At 36.7% G+C, this 14,902-nt stretch overlaps 1 protein-coding gene across 1 annotated transcript in view; it reads left to right on the forward strand.

Annotated features, from left to right (window-relative positions):
* LOC149215131 (inositol hexakisphosphate and diphosphoinositol-pentakisphosphate kinase VIP2-like) overlaps positions 1-14,902 on the forward strand; it is a 280,111-nt gene that overhangs the window by 106,959 nt on the left and 158,250 nt on the right. Inside the window, exons 10-15 of the mRNA XM_089392534.1 lie at positions 587-668; positions 5,458-5,616; positions 6,120-6,162; positions 7,427-7,509; positions 7,690-7,752; positions 7,876-7,950. Of these exons, the coding sequence (XP_089248660.1) occupies positions 587-668; positions 5,458-5,616; positions 6,120-6,162; positions 7,427-7,509; positions 7,690-7,752; positions 7,876-7,950 (505 nt within the window). The remainder of the gene's footprint in view (positions 1-586; positions 669-5,457; positions 5,617-6,119; positions 6,163-7,426; positions 7,510-7,689; positions 7,753-7,875; positions 7,951-14,902) is intronic.

Here is a 14,902-nt window from a genome sequence, read left to right on the forward strand (position 1 = left end):
TAGTGATTGTACGTTCTTTAGTGTATTATAATTTACAACTAATCAGTAAATGGGTATTGTTCTTATCTTTATAATCTCAAGTGATCTTATAAAATCTAAGAATCATGTTTATACAGACCTATATCTTGCCAAAAGTAATACTAATATTTACGGGAAACTTGAGCTGCTCTCAAGTCTTTTGGAGTGACTCTGATCCGTTTTGAACCTAATTGGAAGTGGCTCTATGAGTGATGTTATATCTCACTCATAGTTTGAGCAGTGTCAGTGGGCTTCTACGGGTAATTTCAAAAGTTTCAAGCCAGCTTTGTTGTAACAACATAAAACTTCTGACATGCAATAGTTTCTTTTTCCTGCAGTCGATGTCTTACATGTTTGTGTTCATACTAGTAGAAGTCCTAGCCATTTTCTGGGAGCTGTGTGCAATTAACAATTAATACTTGATGCTTTTTTTTACTGACAACAAATTTGTAAATGGAGAGTAGCCAAATATGATTATATTTTCAATGCTTATCAGGGAATGTGGTTTCCTGGATTTTCAGTTTTAACAAAACTGGAATGCTGATTCCAATTCCTGAATCTATTTCAGGTCTGGGAGGGAGAGCGATAGTGATGCCGAAGACCTTGAACACACAGAAAAGCTTCGACATGTCAAAGCTGTCCTTGAGGAGGTTATATATTACTTTCTTCACAGTTTCTTTCGTGTATTAGGCGTTCCTAGAATTTTTCTAATGCATATTAGTTGTTTGAGGTACATCCATTTTCTCTCCCAAGATTATATCTTTGAAAAGGACTGAAGTATTTATACTGGATGCAAGGCTTCAACTTGAACTATTTAGAATGCAGATATATCTATAAATATGTCAAGTTGCCTGTCATTCACTTGACAAATGATAAAAAGTTATATAGAACAGGATTGTAAGTGGTCCTTTCTCCTAGTCAATCAAATCTGAAATATAGAAGGGTTGCTGCCATTAGATTTAAACAAACAAATAAATTCTTACAGTCAAGGGGTGTCATCATAATCTGATGAATTAACTGTTTGTGCATAAGCCTCAACCTCAATATCTTCAATCTTGATTTCACATGTCCACTACTATCTCTTTCAGGAATCAACAGACTTCACTAAGATGTTATGCAGCTGTACGAAATTTTATAGGAGGTGGTTGACACCTTACTGGATCCTGCAAATCCAGAATAATTGATCTAGTTAATATAGCAGAAACCGAATTTGAAAATCATAGGACTACAGTTCTTTATGATTGCAAGTTGCAACACATCGGAGGTTATTCCTCCACAATGGGTTGTCCCTGTGTTTGTATTTCCTAGAGGTTTGTTCCACTTGACATCCTGAGCATGCACTGCAGTAGGAGATCTTGATCCTTCTCTGTTGGGAGCTGTACTCAATAATTTTTTTGCTGACCATGCTGGTTTGGGTGGCGGAGCATTATAGCAATTGGATTGCCATGCTGAATGCAAGCAGGCTTCTTCCATTAACATCCTGATGCTCATTTAAACCTGCAAAATATTAACAAGATTAAATCTTGTATCAAAAGTGATACTAGGAAGGTTACTCTGTTTGAATCTGTAGAATTTATACATCTTTGGTTCCGCATATCCTGTGCAACTATCAGTTTCATGGCTGGTCCACAATGAAGCAATTCAAGGATTACACTAATACTTAACATCAATTCTCAAATTAATTTACTTTGTAAACTCCTAACCTCCAAAACTTGTTTTGCAGTTTTCAGAAGATGTCAAGGATAATTTTAGGGGCGAATGTTCGCCCTTTGGCGAAATTAAGGGGTTTTAAATTTTTAGTGGGCGAATATTTTGTATCATAGTACATTTTTACAAATCACCTCAAATAGCCCACCTTATTTTAAGGGAGAGGGTTAAAAAGGTAAATTTAGCCCTTGAAATTAGGACTTACAACCTTCCATTCGCCCATTTTTAAGAATAGGTTTTATTTAAGTGAATCCATTCGCCCATTTTCAAGAATAGGTTTTATTTAAGTGAATCCTATGGGCCAAATACCATATTTATAAAAGAGGTATGGTAAATTAATAAAAATATAAATAAATGAGAGGTATGGTAAATAAATAAAACATTTTTTATATTTACTCCATAAGTCACCTTATATACATGTAAGAGTGTAAACAAATAAAAATATAAGGAAAGTGGAGGTATGGTAAATAAATAAAACGTCTTTTTATACTTACTCAAAAGGTATGGTAAATAAATAAAAATATAAATACTCAAAAAGTATGGTAAATAAATAAAAATATAAATAAACTAGACTTATCGTAAATAAATAAAACCTCTTTTTATATTTAGCCCATAAACCTCGTCTATTTATGAAGGCTCAAGAAAGAGGTTTTGTTTAAGTGAATCCTATGGGCCAAATACCATATTTGTAAAAGAGGTATGGTAAATTAATAAAAATATGAATAAATGAGAGGTATGGTAAACAAATAAAACATTTTTTTTATATTTACTTCATAAGTCACCTTATATTTACGAACACTCAAAAAATGGGTTATATTTAGGTGAAACTTATGGCCAAAATACTATGGGACAAATACCATGGACTAGATTGTTATTAATACCATGCAAAAAACCATTATTAACCCTAATATTAGAATTAATAAAAATAAAAATGGCACATGGTATTGACCCATGGTATTCACCAAAATGGCACAAGGTATTGATCCATGGTATTCACCTGGAATGTAGCCTATTTAAATGGGGGAATTAAACTAGCATGTAGCCTATGCTAAGATTAACTAGGTCTTTACAAAGTTCTATTATTTAGTGAAAGACTCGCCAAGATCTTACAAGATTTTATAATTGAGTAAAATATTCGCCATGCCTGGTGAGAGATTCGCCAAAAAATTATATATACATATTATATTATTGATAAAATCGCCTTCCATTTTTCCTATATACCATGGAGATTCGCCCATTTATTATATTTATAAATTTAGGGGGGGTTCTTAAAATTTTCCCTGGAAGATGTATCTACTCTTACAGAAGAATTGGTTACTAGCAAGAACAGAAAGATTCGACTGTTCAAATAGAATCTTTTAACATTGTCTCTTGGGGCCAAATTGTCAAAGGCTACAAGAAATACATCCCACCCCCATTAGTGAATGTTATTTTGGACCAAATTTGTGGAAGAATGATAATGGCAACTTGAAGTAGTTAACTTGCCAGTTAAGGGAGTGAGCAAACAAGGTGATCCAGTTCAGGCAGCAACCAATTTTCTACAACTTGACTGAGTTGCATTTATTTTCTGTTTGTCCTGAAGTTCTGTTTCATGTCTTCTCATTCTGTGCTTTCCTCTGTTTCTTTCTACTTACTTTCTTGTCCACTGCATCCTCTTCCTTTTTGTTCCATGTCTAAAATTATTTGTTCTCATCACTTACAGGCTTATTGCAAACAAAACCTTTCCCTTCTTGATATCATAGAAATTACAAGTCTATTGGAGATTCAATTTGACTTGTCAGAAACATATTTTCCATAAACGTGAACATGAACCAGTTAACACCTTTTTATTTTAGTTTTTTTAATCAACAATAACATTGAAATTTTATCAACCCCAATTTAAATTTTTATCCCCAAACCTTAAGTTTGCTTAATTATTTTAGGAAAATCTCTGGTGCCATTCTCTATTCTGAGGGAGGTGGAAAAAGGACAAGAGTGGAAGAGCTTTGATCCCATATTAGATTAAGGATGTGCTCTGCACTGTCACAAGTTTACAATGAACAGATATAGGTGTAGAGGGAATAAATTTTTTTCCCTTCCATAGAAGCAGCTGGGTTAGCTAATAATAGATCTTCTCTAGTCAGCATTGCTTATGCGCTATTTGTGGCCTGTCCAAAATGATTTTCATATTTGTGCACTAGACCCCTCATTCTCTGATCTCCTTATTGGTATTACTTCTTTCCCTGTTAGAATCCCTTTTACATCCTGCTGGGACCCTTTTCTGTTTGCTTCTTGTTGGTACCCTGTTTGTCTCTGTGTTTGCACCTGTTGGAACAATTTTCTCCTGGTGTTGGGACTCTATTCAACAACATGATCTTGGTTTTACAAGGATCACAGAACTTTCTTATGTTATTAGGCTGCCACCGCAAACGCCACTGGGAGGAGCCAATAGTACCACAGTATCTGCAAAGAGGAGAATTGAGATCATGACCTAGTGAAGAATGCAAAACATGTGTGGAATCTGTAATTATCTGTTCAATCTCAGCAATGTGAATCCTGAATATGGTGGGAGAGAGGAGAAATTCTTGTTTGGTGTACTCTTAGTATCCTTTGAAGTTGACATGGTGTGTAAAGGTGACCCCCCACTATCTCATGAATTCTTGTTTCAGTCGAAGCAAGAAGATGAAGTACACTAGGATCAGAAGAGAATGCCTTCTAAAAGTCCACAGAATCGACCAGTCACCAGAGCATTGAGGCTAACCTTGTCCGTGATAGCAGGGAGTGGGCAATATGACTAATCTAAGGTTCAAGATTACTTCTGATAACTATCTCCTGAGGGAGGATTGTTTATGCGAAATTTACAGCTTTGGATTAAAATTAGTGAAGACTTCATCTTCAGATTGCCAAGTATTACAAGATCCATGATGCATTCTATTGCCTATTCAGGTACTTGCAGACTTGATGAAGACTCACTTTTTGATCAAAGACCAAAAATGCCTAACCTTGTTCATCAGTGAGCACCATTTCTTTAGTAGAGGCTTTTCGGAGATGGAACTAATCAAATTCAGAATTTGGTGTATGTGCCATGTACTTTTCTAGCCAGCACGCAGCAAATTGAAAATAGATTTGTGAGCATGTCATTCCTATGAAAGTAATTAAATAACAAAGTCTGCAGAGACACTTGATAATTGGAGCTTTTGTACCCATTACCAACTCTTTATGACCTTGAGTCACTAGTTAGTTCATCATTAGCATTAAGACAATCTTATTGTTCTAGGGTTGTTTGTCATATCCTTTTTCCTTATGGTGGATAGTCGGTCTTTAAGTTTTTTAGCTTGTTGGTTCTTGACCTAGTTTTCTTTACCATTACTCATTTTCTTTTTCATTACGTAGGGTACCTATTTATTTTGGAATTGCATTAGGCATTTCCTTTGCCTATATTATACTTGGATCTTTCTCAAGTTGCATTGACCTGTGTCGGTTGTTAATGGGCATCCATATAAAATTGATTAAAGTTTTTTTTGGACAAACATGCTTATAGTAACTGGACAACTGCCCCTTTGACTAAGCTACTGTGGTAGGTGGGGAGTTTCTATGCTGTCAGAATCACTCAGGACTTGAACCTGGCCTCATTTGCACCCATGCAGGGGGGTCTTACCTATATTTTTATTGCCCATTGAGTTGTTATTAAGCTGGTGCCTTCTGCTGTTTTTTTAATGGATAAATTGATTATATTTCTTGCTCTTATGGTAGGGTGGCCACTTTTCTGGGATATATCGGAAGGTTCAATTGAAGCCTCAAAAATGGGTAAAGGTCTTAAAAGAGAATGGTGAAGGTGAAGAAGAGCGTCCAGTAGAAGCATTGATGGTACTAAAATACGGTGGTGTACTTACACATGCAGGAAGAAAACAGGTATGTTATTTGATGTTTCAGAGAAGAAGGATAAATAAATTGTCATTTGAATTTTCTACGCGTTTCCAGGTGATGCCAGTAAGATGTATAGCTACTTTAAGATGAATAAAAATTAGAAAATCTGATGGTATTTACTCTACTTCCTATCATATGGAAGTGGCTATGAAACATATGGCTGCTACTGTGCAAGCACGTACAATGTTCGCTTGCATGTCTAAGTAGTAAAATTGTTGTCATATTTACCCTCTTTTGGGTGTCTATTATGTGCATTCCGAGGCAAGTACAGTTTTGTAGCTAATGTTATTTGAATTTTGAACTTTTTTGTATATATACTATATAGTATGAACCAAGGGAATCGTTGGTTGCTTTCCAGAGATTTGTTATCTATAAGTGTTGCAACAAGTAGGAAGTGGCTTGGATTTGCTAATCTTCCATACTGAAGTTTATATATAAGGCCAAATAAAAATGCTCTAATTTTCATTTTTTTAATGCTTATTTGGCAGGCTGAAGAGCTGGGGAGATACTTCCGAAACAATATGTATCCAGGTTGGGCCCGTTGACAACAAAATCTATGTCCAATAATAGTGTGCTTTTTGAGTGGTCAATCCATTTTCCTTGTAGAACTCTTTACATAGAAGTTGAACAGTCAATCTGCCATTTTTTGTTCCAACTTGAGCCAATGTTGTTATTGTCGAGGAATAAGACATTTAAAGGTCTGTGTATTAATTATGGTTCATTAACATGTGCCTAAGAATATTTCGTGATCTGCATGTCAAAATGTTTTGGTTCTATTGGGGTTAGTTTTAAATCACTTACTTGGCTCATCTTCAAATTAGTGTTTGTTCTTGAGTGTTACAAATTCATGTCCATTTCCATGTGTTACAAATTAGTATCCCTTTACCTTATGACATATACGTGCAGTGTGCCTATTTGGGCATTTTGATCCAAAAATCAGACCATACACATCCAATGAAACAACATTGAGCTCTACTTCATCAATATAATCTGTTGAGATGGCAATCATTACCTTGACGAGCAAGTCCTAAGTTGGCAATGTTATCAAATCAAGACTGATTGAGGATCAAATTGGGACCAGACTAGAGTTTGAGGTCAATGAGCCCATCTACCAAAATATACATTAAGTATGAAATTTTGATGTAATACACACACACACACTCACTCATATTCATGTACATCAATGTTAATCAAACTATTAGACACCAAACATGCAAAGTTTACTCACGTATATAGTATGTAAGGGTGAATATAGCAAATCAGCACTGAGTGCAATGCATATCTGAAACAAATTCATGTACATCAATGTTAATCAAGCTATTAGACACCAAACATGCAAATTATACTCATGTATATAGTATGTAAGGGTGAATATAGCAAATCAGCACTGAGTGCAATGCATATCTGAAACAAAATACATAAACATCGAGCCTCTAAATGGCTTTTATACACCAAAAAATCTTATTTCTACAATAAATAACTACATATAATCAGACTCGTTCCTTACACTGTGATCCTCGTGATCACTAGCACCCTCTATCTCCATGTCAATTCTCTGATGACATTAAAAATAGTGCTTGGTGTTAATTGTGGATCCAAGTCCATCTTGTTGTTATTAAGTCAACACCCTGCAATTATGATGAAATTGTCTAATGATATTTATGAGATTGGCTACCAAATTATAACATTGGTAGTAAGAATGGGAGAAGCATTGAAATGGATTTTAGTTAATTTTATAATGAATGACCGTGTTTCCAAAGAGTGTATTGCTTATTGTTCTCTCTTTGGCATACAGGAGAAGGCACAGGCTTGCTACGTCTGCATAGTACATATCGCCATGACTTAAAAATTTATAGTTCAGATGAGGGCCGTGTACAGGTCTTTATTGACATAAACCATCATGAAATTGTTTTGTTATAATATTAATATTCTTGTTTTATTAAATGTACGTAATGCATATGATTATCTGTTTCCACTTGACTTCTTTTCTTGTAAATTATGTTCCTTTATAATTAAATAAGTTTTTTTTTTGAAACCTACATTTCTGGCAACTTGCAGATGTCTGCTGCAGCATTTGCGAAGGGTCTTCTGGATCTTGAAGGGCCGTTAACACCAATTTTGGTAATGCAGACAATACGTAACTCATCCATATACGTTTATGTGTACTCTTGAGCATTTGCGCTAATTATGGGAACCCTTTTCTCTTATCATATCTATGTAATCAATAGATGCTTGTTTTTGAAGGTTTCTCTTGTGAGCAAAGATTCATCCATGCTTGATGGCCTTGATAACGCCAGCATAGAAATGGAAGAAGCCAAGGTGAGACATTTCATTCTTTAGGAATCTAAAGTCACTTAACCATTATTTTATGAAGAAACCTGCTTGATGGCCTTGATAATGCCAGCATAGAAATGGAAGAAGGCAAGGTGAGACATTTCATTATTTAGGAATCATAAGTCACTTAACCATTTTTTATGAAGAAACCTGAAGTTCATAGTACTTTTCCGTTGTTTGGTAATGCAAATAATAACCAGTCTTAGACAAAAGTTAATCCACAGGGAAAGAAAGAAATTAAATTGAAATCATGTGAATCACACAATCAAGCGACTGCTTTAAAGTTTAAACACGTTCATCAAAAGTTTAAAATAGAAAAGATACATATACAAATATTGTCCCAGAAATTGTTGGAATCTGAAGGCAACAAACAGACAGACATGTATACCCTAAAAAGAGAAGAATCGCAAAGATGGAGTTGCAATGCAACCATGATTTATATCATCTCCAATAATGAAATCACCTGAACTTTACAAATGAAACTGGTACTACACAACCCTTAACGATAGTTATGCGATGGGGAGTGATTACATGCATGGCTAGAATGCCTTAGCCTTGATTTTGAAGAAGCTACTGACTAGGATTTTGTTTTGCAATACGCCACTATTTCTGATAGGTTTGTGAGAATATTCCCTAGTGATGTACTTTGCATCGAGTGTCTCCTTGGTTTCATTAGTTTCCATATGGAACACATGTCGAGAGGGAGTTCCATTTTCTTCCATTAATAGGCCGTAAGATATCTAAATTATATTTTTTTATAATGGTAATTATGATGCAGGCTTGTGCCCTTAGCACAGTCCTGTCTCTTAAGTACTATGGATGACAGTCTTCGTAGCAGCCTACCGATCATTCTTTGTATCATTCACACGAACCTTGACAATATGGGATTCTCCGTTTTCTTATGAATTTCAATCTCATCCCGTGACTACGACAAGGTACATCATAAGGTGTATCAGAGCAAGTTCAAATTTTGTTCACCTATGGCTAATTCCAAGCTATCTGTGGCTTTAAAACTTCCTGGTCGGTGCCACTTTCCCTCTGGTTGGTAACCGTCCATTGTAACCTGAAAGTAATATAGATAAAGACTGATAAATACTAACACCATCAGTACTGATAAATCGTATTCCATCCGTATCATCACTCCCTGGTATAAATTTAACCATTGCTCGATTTCCACAGAAATTTTTGTTAGAACCTATTACGAGAGGGCTATAAAAGAAATAAATAAAAAGGGAAATGACTACAATTATTGAATTTCCTTCTAACACTTGTTCAGTGCGAACATGTTGGTGAAATAGAAGGAAAAATAGGAAAGAATTACACACATTTAGTTATATATTGACCAAGAAAACACCATAACTAACTGGAAACCAAACACACACATAGAAACAGGATTTACGTGGTAAAACCTCGACAATGTGTCAAGAAAACATCCACGGGGCAAGGGATTGGAATATATTATTCAACAATGATTCTCCACTCATATACATTCCATGGGCATTCACCAGTTTTATATCATCGACCTCCCTTACATAATTGACAATTCGGTATAAAACTGACTAATTACATTTTACCCAAAATTACTAATTCGTTGTCAAACTAACAAACTCCACCTTGACAACAATTTTCCTAATCCCTTGCCCATGCCCATTCATCATCTTTTTTGCAAGCCAAGAGAAGCTAAACACCACCGCAGCTTCTCTATTGTAACTGGCTTTGTGAACATGTCTGCACAATTCTCTCGCGTATGGACCTTTTGAAGAGCTACTTTTCTGCCATCGATCACATGTCTCAGAAAATGATACCTTACATCAATGTGCTTGGTTCTGCTGTGATAGGTAGGGTTTGTAGCCAAGTGAATAGCACTTTGACTATCACATAGTACATTCACTTTCTCCCGCGTTCTTCCAATTTCATCGAGCAGACCCTTTAACCAGATTGCTTCTTTACTGGCATCTGAAGCAGCTATATATTCAGCTTCGGTAGTGGACAACGCAACTGTTTCTTGAAGCTTTGACATCCAACTAATTGCTCCACTTGCAAGAGTAAAGACATAACCTGTAGTAGATCTTCTTTTGTCCAAATCACCTGCATAGTCAGCATATACATATCCGCAGACTGATCCTTCACTACCATTAAAGACGATGCAATGGTCACTTGTGCCTCTTAGATATCGAAGCACCCATTTCACTGCTTGCCAATGTTCTTTACCTGAATTTGCCATGAACCTACTGACAACTCCAACTGCATGTGAAATGTCAGGTCTTGTAGATACCATCACATACATTAAGTTGCCTACAACATTTGCATATGGTACATGAGACATATACTGCTTTTCTTCATCAGCTCTAGGACTTAAAACCGAAGAAAGCTTAAAATGGGAAGCTAGTGGAACATTAACAGGTTTCACATTGTTCATAGAGAACTTTTCAAGTACTTTCTCCACATACTTCTGCTGTGATAACCAAAGCTTACCATTTTTCCTGTCTTTGTGTATCTCCATGCCCAAGATATGTTTTGCTGCTCCAAGATCCTTCATATCAAACGTCCTAGAGAGTTGAGCCTTTAGCTTGTTGATCTCTTCCATGCTTTTGCTTGCAATAAGCATATCGTTAACATATAAAGCTAAGATAATGAATATGCCATTGAAACTTTTGAAGTATACACAATGATCATACTCACTTCTTATAAAGTTCTGGCTCACCATGAAGGAATCAAACTTCTTGTACCATTGTCTGGGAGACTACCTTAGACCATACAATGATTTCCTGAGCTTGCAAACTAACTTCTGCTGCGACCTCGTACAAAACCTTCTGGTTGTTCCATATATATTTCTTCGTTCAAATCACCATGTAGAAAAGCTGTTTTAACATCTAACTGTTCTAACTCAAGATTAAGCAACGCAGTTAGTGCCAACATAGTACGAATAGAAACAAGTTTTACAACTGGAGAAAAAATCTCATGAAAGTCTATACCTTCAACCTGAGAATACCCTTTTGCTACCAGTCTTGCCTTATACCTTTCGATACTTCCATCAACTTTCCGTTTCAGCTTGAAGACCAATTTGCATCCAACAACACTTCTCCCTTTAGAAAGCTCTACAAGATTCCAGGTATTGTTCTTGGCTAAGGAGCCCATTTCTTCTTCCATAGCCACTTTCCATTTCTCGCTATCTGTATCATCTACTGCTTCCTGATAACAAGAAGATTCCCCATCTTCAGTGATCAAAGCAAAAGATGAAGCAGAATCTTCATACCTTTTGGGAGTTTTCCTTTCCCTTGTAGACCTTCTAAGAGCAACTGGTTGCTGAACTGGTTCAGAAACTTGCACTGGTTCAGAAGCTTCAACGGCTTTCTTTGTGTCTTCAACACCTTTTTCTCTAGAAGTCTCTCCTTACTTTTGATTGTCATCGGAAGGTCTAGCCTCCAACTGAACTCGTTGATTCGGCGATACCTGTTCCTGTTCAATTCTTTCAACATTTGATTTTAACATAGAGGATTCATCAAATGTTACATCTCTACTAATGACTATCTTCCGCAATGTAGGATCCCACAACCTATATCCTTTCACTGCATAGTCATACCCAACAAAGACATAACATTTCGACTTTGGATCTAATTTTGAACGCTGATTTTTCAGAATGAGAGAATAAGCATCACAACCAAATATCCTCAAATGTGAATAGTCACAACACTGACCTGTCCAAACTTCTTCAGGAATTTTACAATCAATTGCTACTGAAGGTGATCTGTTAACTAAATAACAAGCAGTAGATACTTCTTCTGCCCACAACTCCTTTTGCAAGTTAGCATTGCTGATCATGCTTTTGGCTCTTTCCATAAGAGTCTGATTCATACGCTCAGCAACACCATTTTGCTGAGGAGTATAAACAACAATTTTGTGTCTAACAATTCCCTCATCCTTACAGTATTGTTCAAATTCAACTGAAGTGAACTCACCACCATTGTCAGTTCTTAAACATTTAATAGATTTGCGTGTTCTTTTCTCTACCATCACTTTAAATTGTTTAAAGACATTTAATACATCAGCTTTCCTTTTTAGCATATAGACCCAAACTTTACGAGAGTAATCATCAATAAACGTTAAAAAATACAATGCACCTCCATATGACACAACAGGGGATGGTCCCCACATATCAGAATGAATATAGTCTAAAACATCTTTACTATTATGATTTCCAACTTTAAATCTCTGTTTACACTGTTTTCCATACACACAATGTTTACAGAAATCTAACTTCAAGGATTTCAGATCGGGAAGAGATTTACGTTTCATCAGTATCTGAAGACCTTTCTCGCTCATATGACCCAATCGCTGATGCCATAGACGAGTACTTGCTTCTTCCTTTTCTGATGCAACCACTGCTTCACTGACCTGAGTACTTCCTTTTAACCTGTAAAGATTTCCGACCTTTTCTGCCTTCATAACCACAAGGGCTCCTTTAAAGACTTTCAAGACGCCATCATGACCTGTAAACTTATAACCATCTGAATCCAACACTCCCAAAGAAATCAAATTTTTCTTCAAATCAGGTACATGTCTAACACTAGTTAATGTCCTAACTGTGTTATCATACATCTTAATCCTGATATCTCCCATCCCAACAGTCTGACATGACACATTGTTACCCATAAACACAGAACTACCATTTACATTTTTATACGAAGTAAACCAATTTCTATGTGGGCACATGTGATGCGAAGCACCAGAGTCTAACAACCAGCTATCTAAACCCTGAGAGACATTACATTCAGGTGAAGTTTCATCTATCATACATAATTCTTCAGCAGATAAAACTTCGTCCTTCATACCTGAATCGACCTGATTTGCTTCCTTCTTCGGGTTTTTGGATTCCTTTCGTTTCCAACAGTCCTTCTTCAAGTGTCCAATTTTACCGCAGTTCCAACATTTTGCCTTACACTTCTTGCCCTTCGATTTCGACCTGGAAGATCCCCTTGGTTTTTCTCCTCTTTCCTTTGAGCGTCCTCTAGCGACCATGGTTTCTGATGCAGTTGTTTCAGTGCTGGATTTCCTTCGTACTTCTTCAGACAGGGGAGCTCCCACGACTGATTCAAAATTCAAAGAATCAGCAGTGCTCAAGCTGATTGAAGTTACGAAGTGATCCCATGATTCAGGCAAAGAACATAACAAAGTTATGGCTTTATCTTCTTCCTGTATTTTGACTTCCATATCTGTTAATTGACATATTAGTGTATTAAAAACATTCAAATGTTCTGCAACGTTTGAACCTTCTTTCATTCGAAGATTGTATAACTGTCTTTTCAGATAAATTATGTTGGTTAATGACTGTCATATAGAGTTTTTCAAGTTTTTCCCACAACCCTGACGCCATAGTCTCTTCAACAATGTTGAAGAGAACTTCATCCACTAGGCATAACCAGATGGTACTGAGTGCTCGGGCATCCAAGTCCTCCCAGTCTGAAGTAGTCATGGTTGCAGGTTTCTTAGTTGCCCCATCCAATGCCTTGTGCAACCCTTGTTGCACAAGCAAATCCCTAACCTTCAGTTTCCAAAGAGCAAAATTGATTTTTCCAGTGAATTTCTCCACCTCGAATTTCGCATTCGACATCTTGGCCATTTTGTTCTTCTCCTAGGGTTTCAGTCTTTCAGCTATCCTTTTCTTAAAAAAAACTTTGTTTCCCTTTTTCTTAAAAAAACTTTGTTTCCCTTAAAAAAAACTGAGCCCGCTTTTTAAACAACAAATTTTACAAATTTCTTTCTATAATTTTGAGCCTTGTTTTTTTTTTTAATGGTCTGCAATATTTTTTTTTTTTTAGAGAAACCCTTAAACAAATTTTATTGAAAAATAAAACTTGTTCTTTTTACTGAAACCCTGCTCTTTATCAATTTTGGACAACTTCCTTTTCAACTGGTTTATGAACCCAAACCAAAATATTCTGGGTAAAAAAAAAAGTTGTCTTCAACAAATAAAAAATTACCCGGATCTTCCACAAGCCAGGCTTCTGGCCTCACGCAGGCTTTGTATTCAGAAAACAGCCGCAGGCTAGTGGCTTCTTCACACGCAACAATTCCACTTAGACGCAGGCTCTGTGCCTTTTTTTAACACGCAGCAATTCCACTTGGACGCAAGCTCTGTGCCTTTTTTTTAACACGCAGCAATGAAACGCCTCACGCAGGTCTCAGCCTCACGCAGGTCTTTCCTCACGTAGGTTTTCACACAGCTAAGAACCAACCGCTCGGATCTCACGCTCAAGTTTTACGTTGATACAATCTTTTCTTCAACGCCTACGCTCACCGCACCAATTGCTCGGCCCTCGGAGCTCTGATACCACTTGTTGGTGAAATAGAAGGAAAAATAGGAAAGAATTACACACATTCAGTTATATATTGACCAAGAAAACACCATAACTAACTGGAAACCAAACACACACATAGAAACAAGATTTACGTGGTAGAACCTCGACAATGTGTCAAGGAAACATCCACGGGGCAAGGGATTGGAATGTATTATTCAACTATCAGAGCTCCAAGGGCTGAGAGATTGGTGCAGTGAGCGTAGGCGTTGAAGAAAAGGTTGTATCAGCGTAAAACTTGAGTGTTGAGATCCAAGTGGTTGGTTCTTAGCTGTGTGAAGACCTGCGTGAGGCTGAGACCTGCGTGAGGTGTTTCATTGCTGCGTGTTAAAAAAAAGGCATAGAGCCTGCGTCCAAGTGGAATTGCTGCGTGTTAAAAAAAGGCACAGAACCTGCGTCCAAGTGGAATTGCTGCGTGTGAAGGAGCCACTAACCTGCCACTGTTTTCTGAATACAGCGCCTGTGTGAGACTAGAAGCCTGGCTTGTGGAAGATCCGGGTAATTTTTTATTTGTTGAAGACAACGTTTTTTGTTTACCCAGAATATTTTGGGTTGGGTTCATAAACCAGTTGAAAAGGAAG

The sequence above is a fragment of the Pinus tabuliformis genome, chromosome 1_1, assembly GCF_031772625.1.
Source record: "Pinus tabuliformis cultivar Carrire ecotype Pingquan chromosome 1_1, CPIR1, whole genome shotgun sequence".
Lineage (NCBI taxonomy): Eukaryota > Viridiplantae > Streptophyta > Pinopsida > Pinales > Pinaceae > Pinus > Pinus tabuliformis.